Raw genomic sequence first — 25,271 nt, 5'->3', positions numbered from 1 at the left:
TGGAAACTTGTTTCATCTAGGGACCTTAGTCGCAAAGAGGGCAGTAGAATGCATGGAAATGTCTTCCATGTGTTTAGTCGCATTGGTTGGATTAGATTCCTCAATCTCATTCAGAGTGTGGCAGCCATCCACACATCCCGGCGGTGACGGCTCTCAAGTCAGTAGTAGCTGTCCCAGTGGGCCAGAGAGAACTTTGATGGCTGTGGTGAAGTTGTTCTGTTTCTTGACTTAGAGCGCGTCAGGCACTGGAATAACTGGAATCTGCATGTCCTAAGCACTGGTGAACATGAAGAGCGGATCACGAACAGCTGCGGCTTCTGAGTGGCACTCTTGTCTAGTGGGCCGTGAGTTGTGGAATTCGAAAGGTGTGGCATGGAGTCTTGCTCGCGGCCGGTATCGGTGTCGAGCATGTCTCCTTCCACATCCGCGATTCTGTCTGCAAAGGTGCTCCGGGGAATAGATGAACAATGAAAGTACTTCCGCTCACCAACTAGCTCTCCGACAGTGGGCTGCTTGGGGTCGGTTAAATCTGCACCATCGGGACAATATGTTTCCCGTGTTTGGATGCCGAAAGGTTCACTGCCGAGTTCTTGAATTGCAGAGCTGTCATCCGTGGTAGAGGCAGGGTCGTAGCCAATGCGTCCGAAGGCTGCAGTGAGCTTGGTACTCCAGTCCGCCGAAGACTGCTTTCGCAGGTATTAATATTTATGCCATGCCGTGGCACCATCTCGAAGGCTGTCAATGACAACGCACCATTTATGTTGGTCCGTCCAATTCTCGCGAGCTCCGAGGGCGTTGATGGTCGCCACCCCGGTGACGGCGTCCTCCTGGAACCTGTCGAATTTCGGTGGTTCGCTGATGGCGGGTCGGCACGTGAAATTGTGGAGATTACTGAGTCGAAGCAACCAATATTATGGTTTGAGAGCTGCAGAAGGGTGTAGAATACATAATATATATATATATATATATATATATATATATATATATATATATATATATATATATATATATATATATATATATATATATATATATATATATATATATATGAGATCTTACAGACAGTAATGCCAAGGAATGTACAGGGGAAGTTATTAGAACCAATGGAATGTAAATAAGAAGAAAGAAGAAAGAAGACTGGATAAAAAATAACCAGCTGTGAGCAGGCTGGTTATTTTTGCATCCACTTTTCTTTCTTCTTTCTTCTTATTTACATTCCATTGGTTCTAATACCTTCCCCTGTACATTCCTTGGCATTACTGTCTGTTAGATCTCATTAATATTGTGTTAAAACACGGAAAAACGAGCTCTTAGGTACACACTTCTTTCCCCTATATATATATATATATATATATATATATTGTAACGAGGGCAGTGGGCATGGAGCTCGAATATAGAAAAGGAAGAAGACTTGCTGTGATCGCAGGCTTGCGTTCAGTTAGCTCTTGCGCTCAATAAAGCTCTCGTTGGCCGAGTCAACTCCTGCTGGTTCAACACCCCTTTTCAAGTGGTGGAAGTGCTGGGATACATCTGGTCCTCACCCTGGAGCTTTGTAACCGCACACTCCAACCACCTTCTGCGATGACTGATCCGGGACCGTCTCAGGCCGCCACTCCAGCTCTCGCACCCATACCCGTCTTCTGCGCTGGCGCTCTCCGGCAGCGCGACCCCCCCATATTTGGTGGCACAGAGGACCAAGATGTGGACAACTGGATTGCCGAGTATGAACTGGTGAGCGCGTACAATAAGTGGAACGCAGTCGATAAGCTCACAAATGTGAATTTTTACCTGACCGACGTGGCGAAACTATGGTACAAAAATCATCGAAGTGATTTCAGTACGTGGTCGGAATTGGCGAAAACCCTCTCGGAAGTCTTTGGACGTCCTGCTGTCCGCCGCCTTCGTGCTGAACAGCGCTTGCATGGCAGAGTACAGAGAACAGATGAAACTTTCACGAGCTACATCGAAGATGTGCTCTTCCTCTGCCAGCTCATCAACCCGACTCTGGATGAGGCAGGCAAGATAAAAAACATAATGAAAGGAATCGACGATGGTGCATTCCAAATGCTTGCTGCGAAGTGTCCCCAGACAGTCGCCGAGGTGATTCAGCTCTGCCAAAGTTATGATGAGCTGCGTAGGCAACGTGCTTCCGCACGTTGCGCTGCTCAAGACACCGCGGACCTTTCATCCCTCGACTATCGCCATGACACTGCCGACCACTCTGCTTTAATGCCACTCATAAAGCAATTCATACGCGAGGAGGTCGCCAGGCAGCTATCTATAATCACCAGAACTACCGAGCCTTGGCACGCTTATCGCATTCGCTTCGTCAGGTCATTGAATCGCAAGTTGCCGAAGCATTGCCGCCAGCTCAGGCTCCACCATCTGTTACCGCACCGCTAACATATGCAGACGCTGTTGCTCGGCCACGCGCTCCATCGTCTCCGGCTATCTACGAAGCAACTCGCCACGTTTATTCGTCGACGCCACCTGCCCACCCGTTGACTGTCCCGTCTCCGGCTGTATACGAAACAACTCGGAACGTTTATATGAAGCTGCCGCCTGCACGACCGTTTCCGGTACCTTATTCCGTGACAAGTGCCCCTACCGTCAGCCAATGGCGCACTCCGAATAATCGGCCAATATGTTTTTCATGTGGCATCCCAGGCCACATAGCTCGTCACTACCGCCGTCGCAGCTTCCCTTCTCATGACATTGCAGGGGCCTCACACTACATGCCCATTCAGCCGCGATATCCCGTTCCTGCCGATCCACCTCTAGACGTACGTACCGGTCGCCGCCCATCCGGCTCAAGCCGTTCGCCTTCTCCTCGTCGCAGATATATTTCTCCAATGTTACGTCGCAACAGCCCACCGCGAGGGGAAAACTGACGGGTGCAGTTCCGGAGGCAAGAACTGCGTTGGCAGTGAAAATTTCAAGACCTAACTGCTGTCCCCCGAACGAAATTGAACTCTATATTGATGGCATAAAGGTGCACGGACTTGTTGACACTGGAGCTGCCGTATTTGTAATTAGCGAGAAACTGTGCCGAAACTTGAAGAAAGTGACCACGGAACTTACCGACCTATCTTTGCAGACAGCTACGTCCCATCATATTCAGCCTTCAGCTGTGTGCACTGCACGAGTCGTCATTCAAGGTGCGATGTACGTCGTCTCATTTGTAGTTTTATTCCGTTCTTCGCATGACGTTATCCTTGGATGGGACTTTTTTTCGTCAAATTCTGCTTTGGTCGACTGTGCTCGTTCCGAACTCGCATTATCTGTGCCGTGCTATGACCCCGACGATGGCGCTTCGTGTAGAGTGTTTGCTGCTTCTGACGTTGACATTGCGCCTTTCTCAGCTGTTGTTGTCTCGGTGTCGTGTGCCTCCCCCCCCCCCCCGAAATCGCCTGTGTTGTTTATGCCATCGGTCCCACCTGCGTGCCGTCGAAATATCATGCTTCCGTTTGCCGTCGTCATTTTTCGCAATGGTCACGCTGCCATTTATGTGTGCAATCCCTCGGAGAGCCCGTCATCCTTACTACGTGGAGAATGCCTGGGAAGCTACGAACCTTGCGAGTGCATTATTCTGGCTATACTATACTCGATTCAACGGTTTCGCTCCCAATTTGTGCTGTCACTCCTACCAATGCGCCTAATGATGCTCTGGACGTATTCTTTGATGCCATCGACTCTGAGCTCGCACCAACTCAGCGCGAAGAGATTATAAATCTTCTTCTCCGCTTTCGTTCTTCATTCGATCGTGACCAGTCAGGCTTAAGCCGAACCTCTGCGGTCGTTCACCGTATTGACACCGGTCAACAAGCCCCACTAAGGCAGCATCCGTACCGTGTGTCATCTGCTGAACGCCGTGTCATCGACGAACAAGTGGACGACATGTTGAAACGTGGCATCATCGAGCCCTCCACAGTCCCTGGGCTTCACCGGTTGTTCTCTTCAAGAAAAAAGACGGATCCATCCGGTTCTGCGTTGACTACCGCCGACTCAACAAGATAACGCGCAAAGACGTATACCCTCTGCCGCGCATCGATGATGCTTTGGACTGCCTACAAGGAGCAGAGTTCTTTTCTTCGTTAGATTTACGCTCCGGCTACTGGCAGGTGCCCATGGCAGAGGGTGACCGCCCGAAGACAGCCTTTGTAACACCGGATGGACTATATGAATTCACCGTTATGCCCTTTGGCCTCTGCAATGCGCCTGCCACTTTCGAAAGAATGATGGATACCGTCTTGCGAGGTATGAAATGGAAAACGTGCCTCTGTTATGTGGATGACAATGTGGTATTTTCAAGCGACTTTGCGACCCACCTCAGCCGCCTCGAGCAAGTTCTTACGTGCCTTTCAACGGCGAGACTTCAACTTAACTTGAAGAAATGCCACTTCGGCGCTCGCAAGCTTGTAATTCTCGGCCATGTGGTTTCTAAAGACGGCATTCTCCCGGACCCTACGAAACTTAATGCAGTCGCGGCGTTCCCAAAGCCAACCACCGTCAAAGAGCTTCGAAGCTTCATCGGCCTATGCTCTTACTTCCGGCGCTACGTCCGCAATTTCGTCTCCATTATCACCCCCTTGACCAATCTTCTTGCCGGAAGCTCTGATTTGTCAGCGTGGTCGCAGGCGTGTGATGATGCATTTCAGGAACTCCGACGGCTTCTCACCACGCCTCCCATACTCCGACATTTCGATCCATCTGCTCCAACGGAGCTTCATACAGACGCTAGTGGTGTCGGGCTAGGGGTCATATTGACCCAACGCAAGGATGGCTTTGACGAGTACGTCGTTGCCTATGCCAGCCGCACCCTGAGTAAAGCCGAGAAGAATTACAGTGTAACTGAAAAGGAGTGCCTTGCCATTATTTTGGCAATTGGCAAATTTCGGCCTTATTTATATGGAAGTCCGTTTGATATTGTGACAGACCACCATGCGCTTTGCTGGTTATCCTCACTAAAATATCCTAATGGTCGGCTCGCTCGTTGGGCATTGCGGTTACAGGAGTTCGATATCCGTGTTGTCTACCGTTCTGGCCGTAAGCATTCCGACGCCGATGCCCTGTCACGTTCGCCATTGGCTTCAGAGCCTGTCGGCTCGCCTCTCTCCACCAGTGCTGCCTTGGCCATCAGCATTTCGGACATGCCTTCCGAGCAACGCAAAGATGCTTGGATTTCTTCTCTTTTGGACTTGCTCTCAAACCGGACGCCCACTCCAGTTTGCAGGACGCTTCGCCGTCAAGCAGCACACTTCGCTATTCGGGATAACCTGATTTACCGCTGAAACTACAGTTCGATGGGTCGTAAGTGGTTGCTCGTCATTCCCCGACATCTGCGCTCTGACATCTGTGCCACGTTCCACGATGATCCGCAATGTGGCCACGCTGGTGTGTTAAAAACATACACTCGCTTGCAGCTGCGGTACTACTGGCGCGGTATGTACCGTTTCGTTCGCCGTTACGTAAGGTCTTGCCTTACGTGCCAGCGACGCAAAATGCCCACTCAGCATGCCACAGGTCCCTTGCAGCCGTTGCCATGTCCAGCACGAGCTTTCGATCGTGTCGGAATCGACCTTTACGGTCCGCTTCCCTATACTTCGAGTAGCAACCGCTGGGTCATTGTCGCTATCGACCACCTAACGCGGTACGCTGAAACAGCTACGTTACCTTCTGCTACCGCAAAAGACGTTGCGTGTTTTATACTGCAAAACCTGGTTTTAGGGCATGGAGCACCTCGAGAGTTACTAAGCGACCGCGGCCGCGTTTTTCTCTCCGATGCTATCAAAGCGTTGTTGAGCGAGTGTCGCATCGTACACCGCACTACCACAGCCTATCATCCGCAAACTAATGGGATGACAGAGCGTTTTAATCGTACACTTGGGGATATGCTGGCCAAGTACGCTTCATCCGACCAGTCAAATTGGGATAGCATACTGCCTTTTGTGACATATGCTTACAACACTGCAACGCAAAGCACCACTGGATTTTCGCCTTTCTTTCTTCTTTACGGACGCGAGCCATCATCAACAATGGATACTATTCTTCCTTATCGACCGGACCCTTCAGAAATGACTACCGTTTCTCGAGCAGCAGCACACGCTGAAGAATGCCGGAAGCTTGCTCGTGCGTTCACGTCACATGACCAGACGCGCCAAAAACATCGCCACGACGCATCAGCCACGCCTATGAGCTTTGCACCGAACTCACTGGTGTGGTTATGGATTCCTTCTACTCCTTCAGGACTCTCCCACAAGCTTTCGTCCAGGTACCATGGCCCTTATCGAGTTATACGCCAAACATCCCCTGTCAACTACCTGGTCGAGCCGCTGGATGCATCTCCAGACAAGCGCCGTCAGGGACAAGAAATTGTACACATTTCTCGGCTCAAGCCATATTATGACCCTTCTGTGTACACCTGTCCTTAGGTCGCCAGGATGGCTCCCTCATCGCCCGGGGGTGATTGTAACGAGGGCAGTGGGCATGGAGCTCGAATATAGAAAAGGAAGAAGACTTGCTGTGATCGCAGGCTTGCGTTCACTTAGCCCTTGCGCTCAATAAAGCTTTCGTTGGCCGAGTCAACTTCTGCTGGTTCAACACCCCGTTTCAATATATATATATAGATGTGGGGTTCAACGTCCCAAAACCACCATATGCTTATGAGAGACGCCGTATAGTGGAGGGCGCTCCGGAAATTTCGACCACATGGGGTACTTCAACGTGCACCCAAATCTGAGTACACGGGCCTACAACATTTCCGCCTCCATCGGAAATGCAGCCGCTGCAGCCCAGATTCGATTTCGCGACCTGCGGGTCAGCAGCCGAGTACGTTAACCACTAGACCACCATGGCGGGGCTATATATAATATATATATTGAGACGACGTCAGGTGCGAAAGAGCGACCTTTGTATTTTTGACACAGACGTGCAAGCCAGTAACCGAACACACGGCGAGAGCTTACGATGATTTGTATGTGCAGGTGAAGATGGTGAACTACACAGTTAGCGCTCGCCCTATTCCTGATGAAAGCGGTCAGCAAGAGACCCATTTAGTAAGGATACGAGCGTCGGATATAAGGCTTCAGGCGAGACATATGGAGGATCTCGGTCCCGCGACGACTGCGATGAGAAGCCGAAGTAACCAGAGTGACACGATAATTCACGGCCGATGTTCGTTCAAGCACGGAGTAAAAATCTAGATATCTGTGAACGAATTTTTCACAGAGGCCGGGTGTAGAACTGATGTCCAGAGGAGCTCTTCGTCGCCTGGATAGAATGACACAACTAGATGTGTCTCATCAAAACTAACTTTTCGCTGGGCCTGAATGGTAGATGTGTTGGCATGGGCGATTGTGTGGCAGTGGTTCAGTGGTTGACACGGGCAGCGAACTCTTGATTGATATGTGGGCTTTGACGTCCCAAAACCACCATATGATTATGAGAGACGCCGTAGTGGAGGGCTCCGGAAATTTCGACCACCTGGGGTTCTTTAACGTGCTCCCAAATCTGAGTACACGGGCCTACAATATTTCCGCCTCCATCGGAAATGCAGCTGACGCAGCCGGGATACGAACCCGCGACGTGCGGGTCAGCAGCCGAGTACCTTAGCCACTAGACCACCGCGGCGGGGCGGGGCAGCGAACTCTTGCGGAAGGGACGCAGATGGGACAGAGGGCGTGGACAAGAAGCTGGTGTCTAGAACAAAAGATGATGCATGGTCATACGCAAGAAAAAACGAGCTGTAAATTGTAGTGCATTGAATGAAAGCGTTGTAAGCGAACGTGACGAAAGGTAGTATTGTGTCCCAGTTCTTGTGATTGGGCTAGACATACATAGAGATCATGTTTAACAATGCAAAACAGTAACCATGCAGCAGTGACCGGCGGGAGTAAGCGGAAGGGGTCCGTATAAGTCTATACCGACGAACTCGAAGGGAGCGGATGGGCACGGGAGAGGTTGTAGAGGGTCGCCGGGAAGAGATCTCAAACGTTTTTGGTGCTGACATGACGAACAAAAAGTGACGTACTTGAAAACACTAGTGGACAGGCGAGGCCTTATGCAGCAAGTATTAATGCGATCATAGGCTTTATGAAAACCCAAGTGGCCAGCCTTCGGGTCATCATGAAAGGCTTCTAGACCTTGGAGTTGAAGTGAGCGAGGTATGACCGGGACCCATCGGCCACCGTGGTGGGGTAGCCCCACAGGACAAGCTCGAGGTACGCATAATCACCACTCACAGGGTAGGTGTACATACCGGCAATGAGCCTTCTTGTCTCTGTGTTGTCGTTTTGTACTCGCGCTATAACTATCGGCTGTTGGGAGCACGGGACAAGCCGGTGAGCCGATTGATAATTGTACCGGCAGTATGTGTCTGCACGTTGGATTGAGGCGAGGTCTGCAGACTGAAGAAGGTCATCTGGTGCAGTGAACTCCATAGGACCAAGACTCATCATCTGCGTGGTCTCTTGGCGGGGAGGTGCTGCGCAGCAGGCAGATGCGTCATGATTTTGCGACACCAGACAGCATGACAAAGCGTCAGCATCTTGATGTTTTCGACCCGACTTGTATGTGACACTGTAGTCATACTCCTGCAACGGAGCACCTAACAACCAAGGCTTGCTAGCAAGTTCTCTAAGGAGGACAACCAACAGAGCGCATGATGATCCGTGACGATCGTTAAGCGGTGGCCATACAAATAAGGGCGACATTTTTGCATTGACCACGCGATAGCTCCACATTCTTGTTCAGTTATGTTGTAATTCCGTTCCGCTTGAGAGAGAGTACGGCTCACGTAAGCCACGACTTGCTCTTGCGAAGCCTGGTCATGCTGCAGCAGAAAAGCACTGATTTCATGCCCATTTGCATCAGTGTGTAATATAGTAGCGGCTGTGGGATCAAAATGGCAAAGAACTGGCCCTGACGAGAGGCATCGCTTCAGGGTCTGGAAAGCAGCTTCACAGTCATCTGTTCAAATAAATGATGCACCTGTGGTCAAGAGTTTGTGAAGAGCAGCCGTGATAGTTGAGAAATCACAGACAAACCGGGGAAAGTGAGACGCTAAGCGGAGAAAGCTGCGAAGGTTTTTTTTAGCGTGGTGGGCCTAGGAAAGTGCAACACAGCAGCCACCTTGTCGGGATCAGGTTCGATGCCAAGCTTGCTGACAACGTGGCCTAGCACTCGAAAACTGGCACTTCTTGGTATTTAGCTAGAGACCGGCTTTTACTGACTTGTGAGCACATCGTCTAGACGTTCTATGTGTTGCGAGAAACTAAATGAAAAGATAACGATGTCGTCTAGGTAACATAGACAGGTCTTCCCATTTAGGCCCCACAACAACATGTCGATCATTCGCTCAATTGTGGCTGGGACATTGCAGAGCCCAAAAGGCATCACATCGAGTTTGAAGAGGCCATCAGGAGTAGCAAATGCCGTCTCTTCTTTATCAAACTCATGCATCGGCATGTACCAATAGCCAAATCGTAGGTCGAGACTTGAAAAGTATTCTGCACCATGTAAGGTGTCTAGGGCATCATCAATCTGAAGCACAGGATGTACATCCTTCCGGAAAATTTTGTTTAGTTACCTGTGAATAACGCAAAATCACACTCCGTAATTTTTCCTAATTAGAACAACAGAAGAAGACGAAGGGCTTGTGGAAAGCCTAATAACGTTGCGTTCCAGCATGTCATTGACTTGTTCCTCGATAACCTTGCGTTATGAAGACGACACACGGTAAAGGCGATGGCGAATGATACGAAACTCATCTGTGGCGATGCGATGAGAGGCCGCCTTGTTTTGACCCAAGCCATCCGAACAAACGTCAAAACAAGTGTGGTGTTTTGTTAAAAGGCCATTAAGTCATTAGTTTGCATTGGAGTAAGATATAGACTCAAAATGGCCTAAGCGCATTGGGTGGGCCTCCTGGTGGCGTACACTTAGCGACAGACGGCGGAGACGATACAGTGACGACACATACCAGTGCTATGTCGATCAGGCTTGCAACAGTGGACCCCTCTCATGGTAGTTGTGGCTCTGTTGTCTTGTTGAAGGCGATGAGAACGGCATGACCACAAGAAAACCGCACTAAACAACAGGTGATGGCGTTTCTTCAGAAAATGTAGAGCTGATCAGGGAAAACCACTGCGTCACCGTTAATGGTATCGCTTGACCTAATGGTGAGAATTTGTTCTTGGGCCGGAGGCCGTACAAAATCTGCAGCTGCGACAAGATGAGGCGACAAGAAATCGTAAGCACTAGAATGCTCAGCGTCTGTAATGCGAATAACGGGCGGACCACAAGAAATGACAGTGGAAGCAGCTGACAGGAAGTACCAGCCCAATATAATCGTATGAGCGCATGAAGAACGCACATCAAGCTGTATATGATGGGGAATTCTGTCGATCAGAACACGTAGAGTGCATTGTATAGTAGTGTGAATTCTGTTGCTATTAACATCACATAACACCAAACCAACATATGGTGTTAGCACTTTTCGTATACGATGAGATAGTTCGCGATCAATGACTGCAATGGTGGCTCCAGTGTCCACGAGTGCGCCAAACTAAATGCTTTCTACACAAACAGTCAGTGAATTTGCAGGGCGCACATCAGTAATTGTGACACTTCGACGACATGCAGTTTCTCCTCCAAAAAAAAAAAACTGCTGCTTCTAGTTTTCCGAGTAGCTGCCGAGGGGCATCAAGGCAGAACGTAAAGGCGAAGTAGTATGGCGGAAGGCCGATGGTGAATAACGGCGGGATGAGAGGGAAGAACGAGGGTCACCGTGGCACAAAGGAGGTGAAGGTGAACGTCGTGACAACGGAATGAAGATTCCTGGAACCTAGAGGTGAGACTTCGGAGCATGGGCACTCTCTTACGGAAAATAACCCCGTCGTTCATCTTGCTGGCGCCGGCGGCTAAAGCTGGAGATGTTTCCTCGTATGCCACAGTAGTAGCAGACGGGGCGCGTAGGGCGCCAGGCAGGGAAGTGTGGTTGTGGCCGTGCCTTGGCTGCCATCGCGGCCAAATGGTCGTATATGACGTCCGCAGGTACAGATGAAGTTGGTGCAGGAGGCCGTGAGGCGACTTCGGCATACGTAGGCGCCTGTAAGGGCGCAGGGGGTGGGGCACGTGCGACACTCGTCATCGACGCCAATTGATCCTTGATAACTTTCCGCAAGTTAGGAAGAGGCGAGCGGACAGATGAAGTAGGTGCGCTGGCAGGAACAAGGCATTGAAGTTACTTCACTATGTTGCGAATTGGAGCCCACAGCGACCTTTGTATTTTGGACACAGACGCACGAGACAGCAAATGAACACACGGTGAAAAACTATGGTGATGATGATCATGATGATCTGTATGCGCACGTGAAGAGGTAAAGATGATAAACTACACAGTGAGAACTCACTATATATATATATATATATATATATATATATATATATATATATATATATATATATATATATATATATATATATATATATATATATGTATATATATATATATATATATATATATGTGTGTGTGTGTGTGTGTGTGTGTGTGTGCGTGCGTGCGTGCGTGTGTGTGTGTGTGTGTGTGTGTGTGTGTGTGTGTGTGTGTGTGTGTGTGTGCGTACAGGGTGTCCCTGGTAATTTTAGCCAGAGGTTAAAAATATGCCGACACACGCAATCACGGCGCGACCAAATGCATGTTGCTCACAGTAGCCTGGAATTAGTCAGACTATTTTTGTGGAGTTAAGTTTGTTTAATTACATCTGTTTAAATAAATAGCTTTTGATGAAACAAAGATGGATAACAAAATTTCGATGTGAAAGTTGTAAATCAGTTTAGAAAACGTCCAATTAGACAGTTTTGAACTTTATGTCTCCTAAGTATTACTGTTTTTCTGCTAATTACAAATGCTCGTTAAATACAAAATAAAATACCACGTGACAGACCCGCTCGCGCGCCAATGCGCACAATGATTCCAGTGCTCCCTAACGTTTCGGATACGAACAATCATACCATTTGCCACATTGTGCTATCTCGAAAGGACCGCAACGATGGTGGTGGCTTTACAATGAACACGTTTTGCTATCAGCCACAGGAACGATAACCCCTGTGACTGCTTATCACTGTCATAAACCGGTGCGAGGGAAGCGTATCTTTCGTACGCGGAACGTTAGGGAGGACTAGAATCATTGTGCGCACTGGCGCGCGAGTGGTTTTGCCACGTGGTATTTTTTGTATTTGCGGGCATATTTTTTGTATTTGCAGGTCAAATTTAAACAGTATCTTAAAACATGAAAAATATTCTAACTCTAGGCAACGGTGAGCAATATATGCATTTGGTCGCGTCGTAATTGCGTGTGTCGGCATAGTTTTAAACTCTGGCTAAAGTTACTTGGAACACCCTGCATATTACAACTGTTCTTTGTGTTACAATAAGGCAATAACATTAATGGTCACTGAGACCTATTTATTATATAGAACGGCATTGGCTTCACTGTGCTATTTAGAATGAAGGCACATTTCAAATTTCGAGTGTCCTACTTTCTGCTATTTTCATTCTCCTTCATTATAGCTTGAAGCACTCACAATCCAAGTTTAAGGTGTCGTGATCAAGTACTATAAAGTCCGAAGAATAGATATCACCACGATTCTATCCAATCCCAAGTGTTCATATTGTACTTAAGGTCCCTATTTCAGTTCTACTTATGCAACATGAGTTTTTGTGGTACTTACGCTGACATACTTGCTGACACTGCAGCTCACTCGAAAATTTATTGGCACTTGCTGAACCCAAGGTGTAGTTGAATTGTCTACAGCAAGAGCATTTAACTTCAAAATACCAGCCCAGTAGGAATGGACTAGAGCTAACAAGCACTGGTGGTATTAGGCAGAAAATCTGCGCTAGTCCAACGGGATCTGAAAGTATGATGAAGTTGGATTATCGTACATGAGAACGGCTTCAACATTACAATAACCCCTAATCATGTCAATAACTGTGGTTTCTTATGTTTGCCGCACGTAAGACATGCAAATAATGACAATTTCAATTACTTTCGGCACACTGTCTTGCGAAATCCAAATGAAGTTGCGAATGAATTGGTTGCTGTGCTCCACTGCTCCAAGTTTTTCCTCTTCTTTTCAATCTCTTTCCTTTCTATTATTCTCCCTTTCCCCCACCCCAAGTGTAGGGTAGCCAACTGAGCCAAGCTTGGTTAACCTCCCTGTCTCTCCTCTCTATTTATCTCTGTCTCTCTCTTTTATTAAGAAGAGTGACCTTTTTTTAGTGGGCAACGCTTATCTTGCTTTTACTTATACTACTTTTTTTTATCATGCACATGCGTACAGAACAGATTTGTGAGTGTACTCTATCACACTGATATTATTTTAAATGCGCTCTGGAGAGCTCTAAACGAGAGAATATTTTTGCCCCAAATCGTCCTGACTCTGGATGCACCCATGACAGCAGCACTTATATATTCTAGTCTTTTGGTGAACATTGGTCACAGAGAAATGGCAATTACTTAGAACACACATTTTTGCGTTTCACCATCAACCCTTTACGGCCTTTTGCGCCTTGTCTTTGAATTTCTACTTGGCTTATGCTGTCTCTACTTTGTCCCAGTCTTGCAGCCTATGATACGTGGAGTTTAACGTGTCAAAACCACCATACGATTATGAGAGACGCCGTCCTGTAGCCTATCAATAATTGTTCGCTGTTCTCTGTTATTTTTTAAATTGATGTGCGTTTCTGTAATCAACTATTTGCGCGTTTACAGCATTCATGTCATTCTGCTGCTGCTTATTATGTTTACAGTGTCGTAGCTACTGTCGATGGGGAGGTGGCGGAGCAAAAAGAGAAATAATAAACAGGCGTGCATCCGACCTGGAACCCTACATCGAATGAACTAAACAACTAAATCATCTTTTAAAAGGGCCTGGAAGAAGGCACTATTTGTGCACTTTCTACTATGAGCCTGAAGATCACCACGGCTGGTTTTAGCCAGTAGAGTTAACCATGAATCACTGGGGAAGTGAAAATAGGCTGCAAAAATAATCAAACACACTTGAGAAAGTAATCAAATTACAAGAATAGAAAGCTTTTAAACTGGCTAATTCCATCACTTCTTAAACTTAGCGTTATGCGAAAAGGGCTACTGCAATGAAGAAAACATCAGCGCTGGCACTTGCTATATAAACATATGCAGCTCTGAACATGCATGTATGTGCGTGTAATGTTTGTACAAATACACATCATTAGTATTTCATAACATTTCGCTCAACAAAATTATTACAACACAGTCGCCTTCTTTCCGTATGTTTTGCATGCCACTGATTCATAGGGTACGTAGACAGCGAATTTGTTTCATTGACAGCTAATAACAGAGGTGGTTTACAGTTACTTAAGCACTACTGGTGTTTTTGCACAAGATGTCATAAGGCTGCAACACCAATCAATAATTACTCGAACTTCACTAAAATGAATAAACTGTGCCTATAAATTTTATTTACAGTTGATTATGACTTGGCAGACAAAAATAGGAAGAGACATAACCATCCAGATCGAGAGCAAGTTGACAGCACCCAGTGAGAGCACGTAAAGAATTTTTTAAAATGCGAAGCATTTCTTAGCGAACTTTGGCAACTTTGAGCGTATCTATCTATCTATCTATCTATCTATCTATCTATCTATCTATCCGCCTATGACTTTTAGTTCTCCGGGCCATTTCGACCATGGTATCGATACCAAACTTGGTATCGCATAACTTTACTGTATGAAGAACATATCTCACTAGTAATGACATGAAAATCACATTTTTTTGCAATTTCTCTCTCTCTTCACAACAGTTCTTTTTAACATCTTTTATTCCCCTCACCCCTATCTCCAGCACAGGTTAGCCAGCCGGCCCAAGAACTGGCTAACCTCCCTGTCTTCCTGCTTAAACTTTCCTCCTCCTCCTCCTCCTCCTCATGACATGTATGTCATGAATGTCATGATTTAAATTTCATGATCCTGCAGCTCTAGCAGTGGTTTTGTTCACATGGCGTGTCGCAAAACTGGTATGGTATGACATGATTGCATGGCAAACACAAGCGGCATCCCCTTACATGTAAATTATGACATGCGTGGCATGAAATCGTGTTCTTCGATGTAACAACATGACTCCATGCCACGCTCATGATGCGCTCGCGGCCGTCTCGCACATATACCAAATTTGGTATTACGGTACGTGAATGCATGACGAAGGTATGTGAGTAGTGCAAACATGATAATCATGAGATGCGTGTCAGGTAAGAACATGACTGCATGCCATGGTTATGATTCACTGGCAGCCATTTGGCTAGCTTCATAAATACCAAACTCGGCAGTATTGGACGCGAGCGGACGACATAGGTGAGTGACACATACAAACATGATAATCACGAAATGCGTGTCATGTAACAACTTGACTACGTGCCACACTTATGATGCGCTCGTGGCCGCTTCGCTAGAATCACATATGCCAAATTTGGTATTGCGTGACGCCAATGGATGACGAAGGTATGTGACTGGTGAAAACATGATAATCTTGAGATGACTGCCATTTGAGAATATGACTACATGCCACCGTCAAGGCGCCAATACATTTAGACGTAACGCGCTGCACGTGCTCGAGGGCGTTCATTTCGTCGATCGAGCGTGGCGCACACCTGCAACCACAGGTTGCAGGTGTGCGCCACGCTGCGTTGCTTTGACGCATGCGCGTTTCAGCGCGTCCAGCGTCCCTCCGTCACGAAAAGAGGGAGACGCAGTGCTGTCTGTGGAAGGCATCGGCGCGAAATGCAGAATGTCGCATTTTGGGCCGGTTGCCGCTGGGCTGCACCGACAGACGCTGGTCGCGCCTGGCGTCAGACTCTATAGTGATCGCGTTAGGGTACGAGCACACTAGCGGGAAGCGTGCCGCCGCGGCATGACGCGCTTCTTCGCCGCCGAGCGGTGAAAAGCGGCACGCTGGCCACATCTGCGGGAGTCACGTGACAACAGTCTCGAGCGGTCTCGCAGCGGCTCGCGAGATTTCGCGCGCTTTTTCGTCGTCTGTTGTGAACTCTCCGACTTTACGGTGCAATCGTGCGAACAATGGCCGGCGACGATGATCTCCTCGCAACGCTCAACGTTACCGTGATGGCGTGTCTGCTGTTGCTTCAGCGTCGCCGCTCTCGAAATGCGCCGCGAAGTGAAGGAATAAAACATAAAATTCATTCGCGCTCAACATGCAATGAGCCACGCAATCGCCACTTACCTGTCAATCCAAACATAGATCCTATAATGTCCCATCTGTTCATTTTTGCTTCCTTATCTTTATAATCAGGCATCGTTTTGTCATATAAGAAGGGGTAGAGTCTAATCTCCTCTAAAAAGCGTTCGGTGTCCATGGTGCCGTTGTCAGCGTGCTTCAGAAAACGACGGCGTGAGAAAAATGACAGGCGAAAAAAAAAGAAAACAAGCTCCATGCGTTGCTATGGCGACTACCACGCACGTCGCTGATTGCCGCTTTGCTTCGGTGGCAGAGGCAGAAATAGCGCAAGGAGCGATTGGGTCGGCGGCAGAAATTCCTCGACGCTCGGCGGGAGAAAGAGAGAAAAGCGGCGCCTCGCGAGCGGCGCGCGGCAGACCGCGGCACCGCTAGTGCGTTCGTGGCTTTATGCTAACGCAGCGTCGTTGTGCCCAGCGTGCGCGCTCATTAACGCTACACTGGAGTACAATGGGCCCTTCATGATGAGCTCGCGACCATTTTGCTAGTTCCGCATATACCAAACTTGGTGTTACGTGACGTCAATGGATGACGAAATATGTGACTGGTGCAAATCTGATATTCCTGACACGCGTGTCATGTAAGAACTAGACGACATACCACGGCGTGCTCACGGGCGTTTCGTTAGCTCCACATATAATAAATTTGATATCACGTGACGTGAATAGATAACGAAGGTAAACGACACATCTAAACATGATAACCATGACAGGGAAGTCATGTACGGCATTATTTACCTCCACCTCGTAACGTTGTGCTGATTTTAAAGCGACATATCAACATTTCTCATTCGTACTTCGCGTATCATCGATTCCCATTGTACGTGGGATCTGCCAATTTTTTTTCCTTTCACACTGAAAGTTTTAATTATAAAATAGAAAATATGTGAAGAAATGCCAATTAGAAAGAATTTTCATCACAAACATGGGCAAAAAGCTTAGTTGAACTTGTCCACATCCTTACTTCATATTAGCCTCATGAATGCATTTTGTATTTGTAATATTTCTAATAGATACGTATTTCATCAGTGATAAGTTGGTATATTTAATTTATACTCACTACTACAAGCTTGTAAGCAGTGTGATTCTTTCCCAAAAAGGTTTTTGCCAGTGCCGCAAAGTGATGGGTTCACTTTCGTGCACCTCCCCTTGTTATGGTCATAATGCCAAGCTTCGAGCAGTGGATTGCAGTATCCGAGAACAGGTGGGTTCAAACAGGTGCTCGGCGTTGGTAGGTGGGTAGCTGAAAACATTGCACGGCAGTCTTATTTAGCTGCTCAAAATGCAGCTAATCTTTTTGAGGGAAGAAGATACAAGGAAAGTAAGAAAAGTTAGAGAGATAAGTTTTGATACCCTTTATTTTGAAAAAAAAAGGGGAAAAAAAGAGACACACATGAAAAAGAATGACGAACAGAATCATGGGCACACTTTAGGAAGCACGTTTGCTTTGTGGGCAGCTATCGAGATCTGTTATTTTTTTGCAAATTGAGCAGTGCTTTAGTTGCCTTCTGCAACTTTGAGCGTATGCCCATAGTTCTTGAATTGTGTTTTGAGAAAATGGCTCTGCGTCCAAATGGTCAAAGACATCCGTAGAGAGCATATCGGGGCGACATATCAAGAGCACCAGCAAAGAGACGTATTTAAATGTATTTTAGTTACGCATGAGCCATTTGTGTAGGTGTATGCCATACCGATAAGACACAAATTTGCCTCCTAAAATGCAGCACTCAACCAAAGGATGAATAACAGCGTTGCATCGAGTGGAAGCTTCGTGATGGTAGCTGTAACTCTAGTGACGAAGAAGGTAGAAATGTTCTGCAAATGATTGGCTGAATAATAGTAAAAATGTCTTGTTGATGCCTATATTGTAGGCATGTTTGTGCTGAAAGTGGATTCTGCTGAAGCATTGGCAAAATTTTTCTTGCATATAAGCTATTCTTGATGATTTCATTTGTGTAGTATGTCCTATAAACAAAATGCATTAATTAAACAACAAATGATTCGATTATTACATCAAGCGCCAATATCACAAATACTTTCAAGCAAAGTAAAATGAAGTGCAGATGAAGGAGAACCGCTTTACCTGCATTTTCTCAGTGCTACTACCGCAGATTCTCCACAGTTTGCGCTAGCGGAACATCCCTGTTTACCAGCATTGCCCCACGTGGTGATATAACATTATTGCAGCTAGTGTGACTGCCACAAATACCTTAGTCTCTTTTTCTTACCCTAAGTTGTTTAGCAGTGGTGCTGCTTAAAATGTTAAGCACCAATTGTAGTTGGAGAACTCGACAACATTTTGAAGCAGTCTTTTCTTTGATAGCACCTACCTTCCACAGCGTAGCTCTATGAACTGGAGTCCAATTGGCTGTCGAGATCATCAGCTTTAACCATGCTTCCGCATGACCCCGCTGTGGTGTGATTCGTATTTTATATTCATATCAGCTGCTCCAGCCACAGCTGAGAATTCGTAGAAGTATACCCCATTAATTTACGTGGACGCTACGTGCCTACGCGTACGTTGAAAAGACGCTGTTACGTTCGATAACTGAACGCTAAATTGGGTACAAGCTTATGCTACTGAGGATGCCCGGCAGTGTAGAGTGGAAAATGTACTTGAACAATAGAAAGTGACGACTACCACAGAAAATAAAAACTACGAGTACACCACTCAATGATGCTGGTCCTGAAGAAGCTCTTCTCAGTAGCAGTGAATTGAGTCGTTGAATACGCTAAGAACCTATACAGATATTAGACAAGTCTGCATGGAAGATGTAATAGAGCTCTCACTGTTCATATTACTGTGTCAGTGGCGTAGGCAGGTTTTTCTTTCAGGGGAGAGGACAAGGAACGATAATACCAAGTGAAACTCCCGAGGCCAAATGTGGTAGAGTGTCATTTTGTGCTGTGTCCCATGGCAGGAAAAGAAAAAAAAACGCGATGCCTGGGCGGAAAGCGCAGCACAGTCACAGCGAAAGCTGGAAGAGCGGCCTTTCATTGCCTTTTAGAAACAACCATTAGGTAACTACTGCAAGCACACTTGCTTGATACCACTAGGTCATTAATATTAAGTTCATTTTGGTAATAGGCTGTCATTCGCTATGCTATTTTTCGTCGTTCTTCTGAGAAGCGTAGTATCCGCAGAACACTTGCAAGGAATTTTGTACCAATTCTTCATGCAGTGGCTGACGAAGATAAGGAATTATGACTGAAGTGGGTATGCATCACAGTTAATAGGGAAACAGGAACAAACTTTTGCGATGGGTTGGATCATTGAACGGCCCACTGGTTATGCTATTCGCATTGTGCAACCACTGGTTTTTCTTTCACCATTTTAAAACGCTTTACAAGTCGTATCAACTCGATTGCTTTCCTGGCATCAAGCCAGCCTAAGGCAAGTTTGACAGCAAGTCGGAATCACTGGCGTAGCTCAGCGGTAGGATACTTGTTTGGCATCCAGTGAACCCGGATTCAAGCTCCACTGTGTCATTGGTGCTAGATCCAGCGGGCCTAAGGCAAATTTGACAAAAAGTTACAAGCACCAGCGCAGTGGCAGAATGATGGGCTGGCACCCAGCACAACCTTATTCGAGCCCCACTGTGTAACTGGTGCTAGGTTTTTTTTTTCTTTTAATTTCGCCTCATGTAGTTATGAACATCGGCGGTGGTGGCGGCGGTGGACAACTGCACATGACCCGCGTTGTGATTTCATAGTAGCTTTCACTGTAAAGTAGGAAGGGCACGTTCGCAGTGTGCCAACTCCTGGTTACGCCACTGGAGCATGCGAGTACAAAACACTATAATCAATAAAGAAGCATGTGGTCGCTTTATGCTGAAATTTTGCATGTTGATGCTTAGCTTCCAATTAGCGGAGAAAATCGCCACATAATATCGCTACCAGATTCTTCGAAGGAAATCGATATAAATGCATGAGCCACTTTTTAATCAAAGGCATTAGTTACATTGCAGACTTCGGAGAAATATATTCAATGGCTTGGAGGCGGGGCATTTTCATGGGCTGGTTTGTCATGATAACATATATTCCGGAGCAAGTGGGGCACAACTGAATTAAAGAAGGTGGGATACCGCGCTAAGCATTTCTGATAACAGGGTTATTCACAGACACAGTGTTAAAAGTGCGAACATGAGGTCCACATAATGGGACCACACTCCTACATGTGAAGATGTCTGCGGTGAACTACGACATAGCCATGCGATGGGAAATATATATGCAGCGCTGCCCACACACCAGGAAAATTTCATAGTGAGTAGTGGTGCTTTTGTTTTAAATCTGGTTTTCAATGCCACTCTGTTTTTTACCTCCTAGGAAAGCTGGTGACAAAAAAAAAACTACCACGCATATCAAAAGCAAACACACATCGAAGCTCTGTGCAAAGCTCTACTTTCCTTTCACGCTGCACTTACCCAAAGGTATATTTCTGTCTACTGTAAACTTCGCAATAAACACACAACCTTTTTGCACATAACTGTGCTTTCGCGAGCACTATTGATTCAGTTATGTTAACATTTTTGTAAGTTTGGAGCACTTTAAGAGGCTAGGCTGTCGTATGATGTCACCGTGACTTGGCGTAACGCAGGTGTAAGCATATAAAGCATAGAGATCTGAGCACGTGGTCGCACTAAAGTGTAGCCTTCCTAATTTTTTTCGATGGCCTTGGTGACATTAATAACGCTGGTAAAAGATATGGCGTTGCCTTCTGTAGCGTAATGATCGTGCCCTCACGCCGAAAAGAAATTTTTAACTATAAATCTGCAAACGCCTTTATAATAATATTAGTGCTTAGAGCTTTAAATGAAACCACGTATGAACATCGAAAAAAAGAGGAAGCTGGCGATCAATATAAATCAAGAGAAAATGTTAAAAACATTAGAAATAAAAATAAGTATCAATTTACACAGAGACGTCAAGCCGTTACTGTGTGGCTTTTTTTTCTCTCGTCTTCAGCCATGTATTTTTTTGCATGCATGTCTGAATTAAAGACTTACACATAGAACTCCGCAAATGTTGGAAAATTAAACACAACGAATGAACGAACGAACAAACGAACAATCGAATGAATGAATGAATGAATGAATGAATGAACACCTTCGTTTATTCCTTCTTAAATAGAAAATATCCCTAAGACAGAGGGTGGTGTGCTTGAACCACTTGAAATAGTCCTCCTCTACTTTCTCAGCCCACTCTAGGATGGCCTCCTGAATGTCGAGTTTCGAGCTGCGCAAGGCAGCTCAGAAAGAGAGGGATAAAGGAAATAACAACAAAATAGAAGTAAAAAAAGCCAGCAGCTGCGTACTTCAATAAGGCTTGTCACCGACAGTGCCGAGCACCCAGTTGAGTTTCTTCTGATCCCTCCCAGGAGACATGACGTACGACTGTCGAATTAAAGCAGCATTTGCTACTTTGTTATCACTGATAAAGCTAATCCTGTCTACGTTTGCTCCTGTTTAACGTAGCTCTGTATCCCAAGTTTATCAAAGTAAATAATAGAGTGCTCTACTATTCCCTTTTTTTAACACTAATTATTCCTCAATGCACTACGGCTGAGTGGTAGTTGATCTACAACGGCTGAATAGTTGTGAGGTTTTATTTGTTGTTCAGCTTGAGCGTTTTACATAATAGAAGTTTCGTTACTAAGCCACCATTTCATTTTTTTTTGTCCATATCACTTTCTTAGAAGAGTATCTTTTTCAAGCAAGTATTTTTCAATATATTCCCTATTGGTTGTACACATGAATTCCGATGTTTATTGAATTCAACATACGTTTTTTTGTCCTGCAGTTCTTGAAACAGTTCCATCCTGCAATGAAAAGAAAATGTGTTCATGACGTTAAGTATCACATATAAAATATTAACCTCAGCTCTTACTAACAAAACTAGCGTGGGGTTTGGAAGCTCCCCGTAGGGGAATATCTAAATTATATTCTATAAGCTGAAACCAATCGCATAAAGCTTGACTTCATTTTCCTTGTTTCATCGTCGAAATGAAGCTTTTGATGCAGAAACTGCGCAACTAACTCGTGTTCACGAATGTGACGTAATATCCGCAGAGCAAGCCCAATTGGTGCAATATGTCATGGCCGAAAACTGTTGATATGAAATAAGAGCGGTTTTGCCCACATTTCTCATCAAATAACTTTATTAGCCTTTCGAATGATAGTTTTAGTCGTGTATATTACTACGTACATCATTTGTTTGGTAACGTATTTTAGACATTTATTTAAATACATATGAACACGATTGCGTCGCTAAGTAACTGGTTCACTTTATTGACATTTCTAATTGTCCCCAAAGAAAGCAAAATGCTGACGTATCTGCTATTCTATTTGTTTTGCAATATATTGAAGCAGTAACTTTATAATGGCAAGAAAAAACGCACCAGGACTACTGTGCATTGAAAACACCCGAGACTTTGCATACTAAAGAGAGAAAAAAACATGATTTAAGAATACATAGAGATAGAAAACTTCTTCGTTCTTCCTTCAGACATGATGTGAAAATACAAAATATTTAACATTAAAACTTGGAGACATGACGTGATATAACAAATATGTTCTGTAACGTGGCATCGAGAACACTTATATAGCATGATATATTCAACGTTTTCAACGAATCGTACTCCTTACGCAAGATACAATGTTTTTAGGCAGGTGTTTAAAGCTGTGTTTAAGCAGGGTTTAGGCAGGTGTTGCTGGTGTATGTAAGCACCTACGTAATGTTTTTATTCTAATGTCGCGGGTGAAAAATGGCGATGGGCTGTCGTATGCTTGCACCATCGTTAGATTTTGATTGTCACTGACGCTTATTGTTGAGAATTTTGGCATATCCGGATATTTTATAATCTGTTTGTCGTGTATTGTTAAGACCGTTGCAAGGCCTGGATAGTTTATTCTTTTACGTAATTTCTTTCACCACTGCCACGGTGTCCGCAGTCAAACAACGCAACCTTATTGAAACTTGCGTCGATCGTTAAATTCGAATACATTGTGAAAATTTTGGGGAATATTCTTTTGAACAAATTTACCTCTCAGTTAATGCCACCGGTTCACTCAGCGTGCCCATTCAGATCGCGTGAACAGCTTCGTCAGGGCAACGAACATGTGGCCGGCAGAACTAATTTCTCCGTAAAAATTACTCATCAAATGTTAATGAAGTGCAATACTTCGCCTCATAGGGAATTTCACGCCCACGATAAATAAAGGACACCCTATGGAACATTATGTTCCTAATTCTAATATTTTGTGAAGCTGGCAAAAGCTTGTACAGTGAGAAAGTGAAAAGCACCGAAAATAAAAACAAGGTGTAAAAGTTTAATTATACACTTCATTAGTGCAGGCGCTTCACACAAGAGTACTAACGATATTCTAGTGCACTGATGATTTGCACGTGCCTTCATCACACTGTAGAGCATACAGCTTAGTATGCTGCATAATCATGGCCAAATGATTGCAATACTGAGTTTCGCCCTCTCCTGCTAAGACAACTGTATTTGCCAAGGAATTTTTTCTTCGGCACGATATATTTACGGTCAATATACTTCGCTTCTTTCTTGTCACTCCATAATTGAATCACTGCTTTACGACGGTGAAACTCCGGCATGGTCTGCGAAAATGTAGGAGGAACTTGATGTGGGTTCCACTTGACGAAGAAAAATTATTATTACGTAAGCTCACACACTCATCACCACGCAGATTGTACGCTGGCGATATGTGTGAACGCGCTCACTACAGTAGTGTGTCTACAGAGTAGTGAATAAGGCTACTGTTAACAAGGGGTCAGCTACGACAAGTTCTAAGTCATATGCACCAAATGACACGTGATGCACCCTCAAGCTCGAGAGCTTCAACGTTTGCCAGCCACACTGGCTATTACCAGATGGCGCTACAGTTTGCGAGCTACAGTTTATCTCGTTAGCCCCTAATGGTTCTATCGCGTGCAACAAGAATAAATAAATTTATGGTGAATTCTGCACACTTTAGGGGTACATACGTTAATGTTTTAGGCGATCGAGATTCAGCGTAAGAAAACACCACACCTGTTCATCGGGAGATAACGTAAGGCATGTTTCTGGCATTCGCACCTGCGCCTAGCCTATTTACAGCTTTTCATTTTCTGAATGCTCTATTATAAGTTCAAAAAAGTATTCAACTGTCTGGAGTGATATATTATCATGGCCCTGCAGTTGCTAGTTCTCTCATTGCGTCAACCTCGTAGTGTTTTTGTTTTGCAGTACGTATTCTATTTGCTTGCTTGAGCTTTGAAACTGCGTACAGCAGAGCACTGTAGGGTTTGACGCCACTACTAAATATTTTTCACCGGCAAAGAACTGCTACCCTAGTGCTCAACGATCACGTGCGGAAGTTAGTGCATTTTAAAGAACATACCATGGGCCTGCAGAGTGCAGAGAAGTATCAACATGCAGCTTTGAACCTTCATACCAAGATCTCAGCTTCCACACAGCAATATAACTCTCTTACAGTGACATCACACAGCCTTATAAATAAGCTTTGTTGTATTGTTCTGAAACAGCATTTTATATTTTTGACGTCAAAGCTTGACCTCAAAGTTTGATCGGGCATTCTAGTTTTTAAATGTTTTTCATAGTGTACTGCCCAGAAAGTATGAAGAAAAGTTTCGAGCAGTTTGCGCTGTTAGTGCGGCATGGCGAAAGATTACAAATAACAGAAATATTCAATACATAATTTGTTGACAGACTAGTTGATAATGAATTGCAGTACTGCAAAATCACGCTGATTGAGATTTCATGCTACTGAAAGAAATGCTCGAACTGGCCGAATGCAGTTTTTTCATCAGTATCCAAAAGCAATAAATAAATGTCTGTTAAATCAACATACATTTGTATTCTCGACGAACACGTAAATTTTTTACTTCATTGCATAAGAAAAACGCAAAAGACAATTGCAAACACCCTGCTGTCTCATTCTCATTATGAACATGGCGCCAA

At 45.4% G+C, this 25,271-nt stretch overlaps 1 protein-coding gene across 4 annotated transcripts in view; it reads right to left on the bottom strand.

The window, feature by feature from the left end:
- Positions 1–24,789, bottom strand: part of LOC119167918 (BPTI/Kunitz domain-containing protein-like) — a 46,880-nt gene extending 22,091 nt beyond the window's left edge. For 2 of the 4 annotated variants that reach the window (XR_012884030.1, XM_075865598.1), the window contains exons 1-4: positions 24,691–24,789; positions 22,071–22,106; positions 17,349–17,531; positions 12,733–12,915 (exon numbers count right to left, since the gene is read on the bottom strand). Coding sequence is in view for 2 of the 4 variants with exons in the window: in XM_075865598.1 (XP_075721713.1) it covers positions 12,733–12,915; positions 17,349–17,531; positions 22,071–22,106; positions 24,691–24,742 (454 nt within the window). In the remaining 2 variants the exon portion in view is untranslated. The remainder of the gene's footprint in view (positions 1–12,732; positions 12,916–17,348; positions 17,532–22,070; positions 22,107–24,690) is intronic. The other 2 variants (XR_012884031.1, XM_075865599.1) reach the window with 1 other exon arrangement.
- Positions 24,790–25,271: the final 482 nt, after the last annotated feature.

This window comes from Rhipicephalus microplus, chromosome 6 (genome assembly GCF_043290135.1).
Source record: "Rhipicephalus microplus isolate Deutch F79 chromosome 6, USDA_Rmic, whole genome shotgun sequence".
NCBI classification, from domain to species: Eukaryota; Metazoa; Arthropoda; class Arachnida; order Ixodida; family Ixodidae; genus Rhipicephalus; species Rhipicephalus microplus.
The sequence above is the reverse complement of the archived record's forward strand: the minus strand, read 5'-3'. Positions and strand labels throughout refer to the sequence as shown.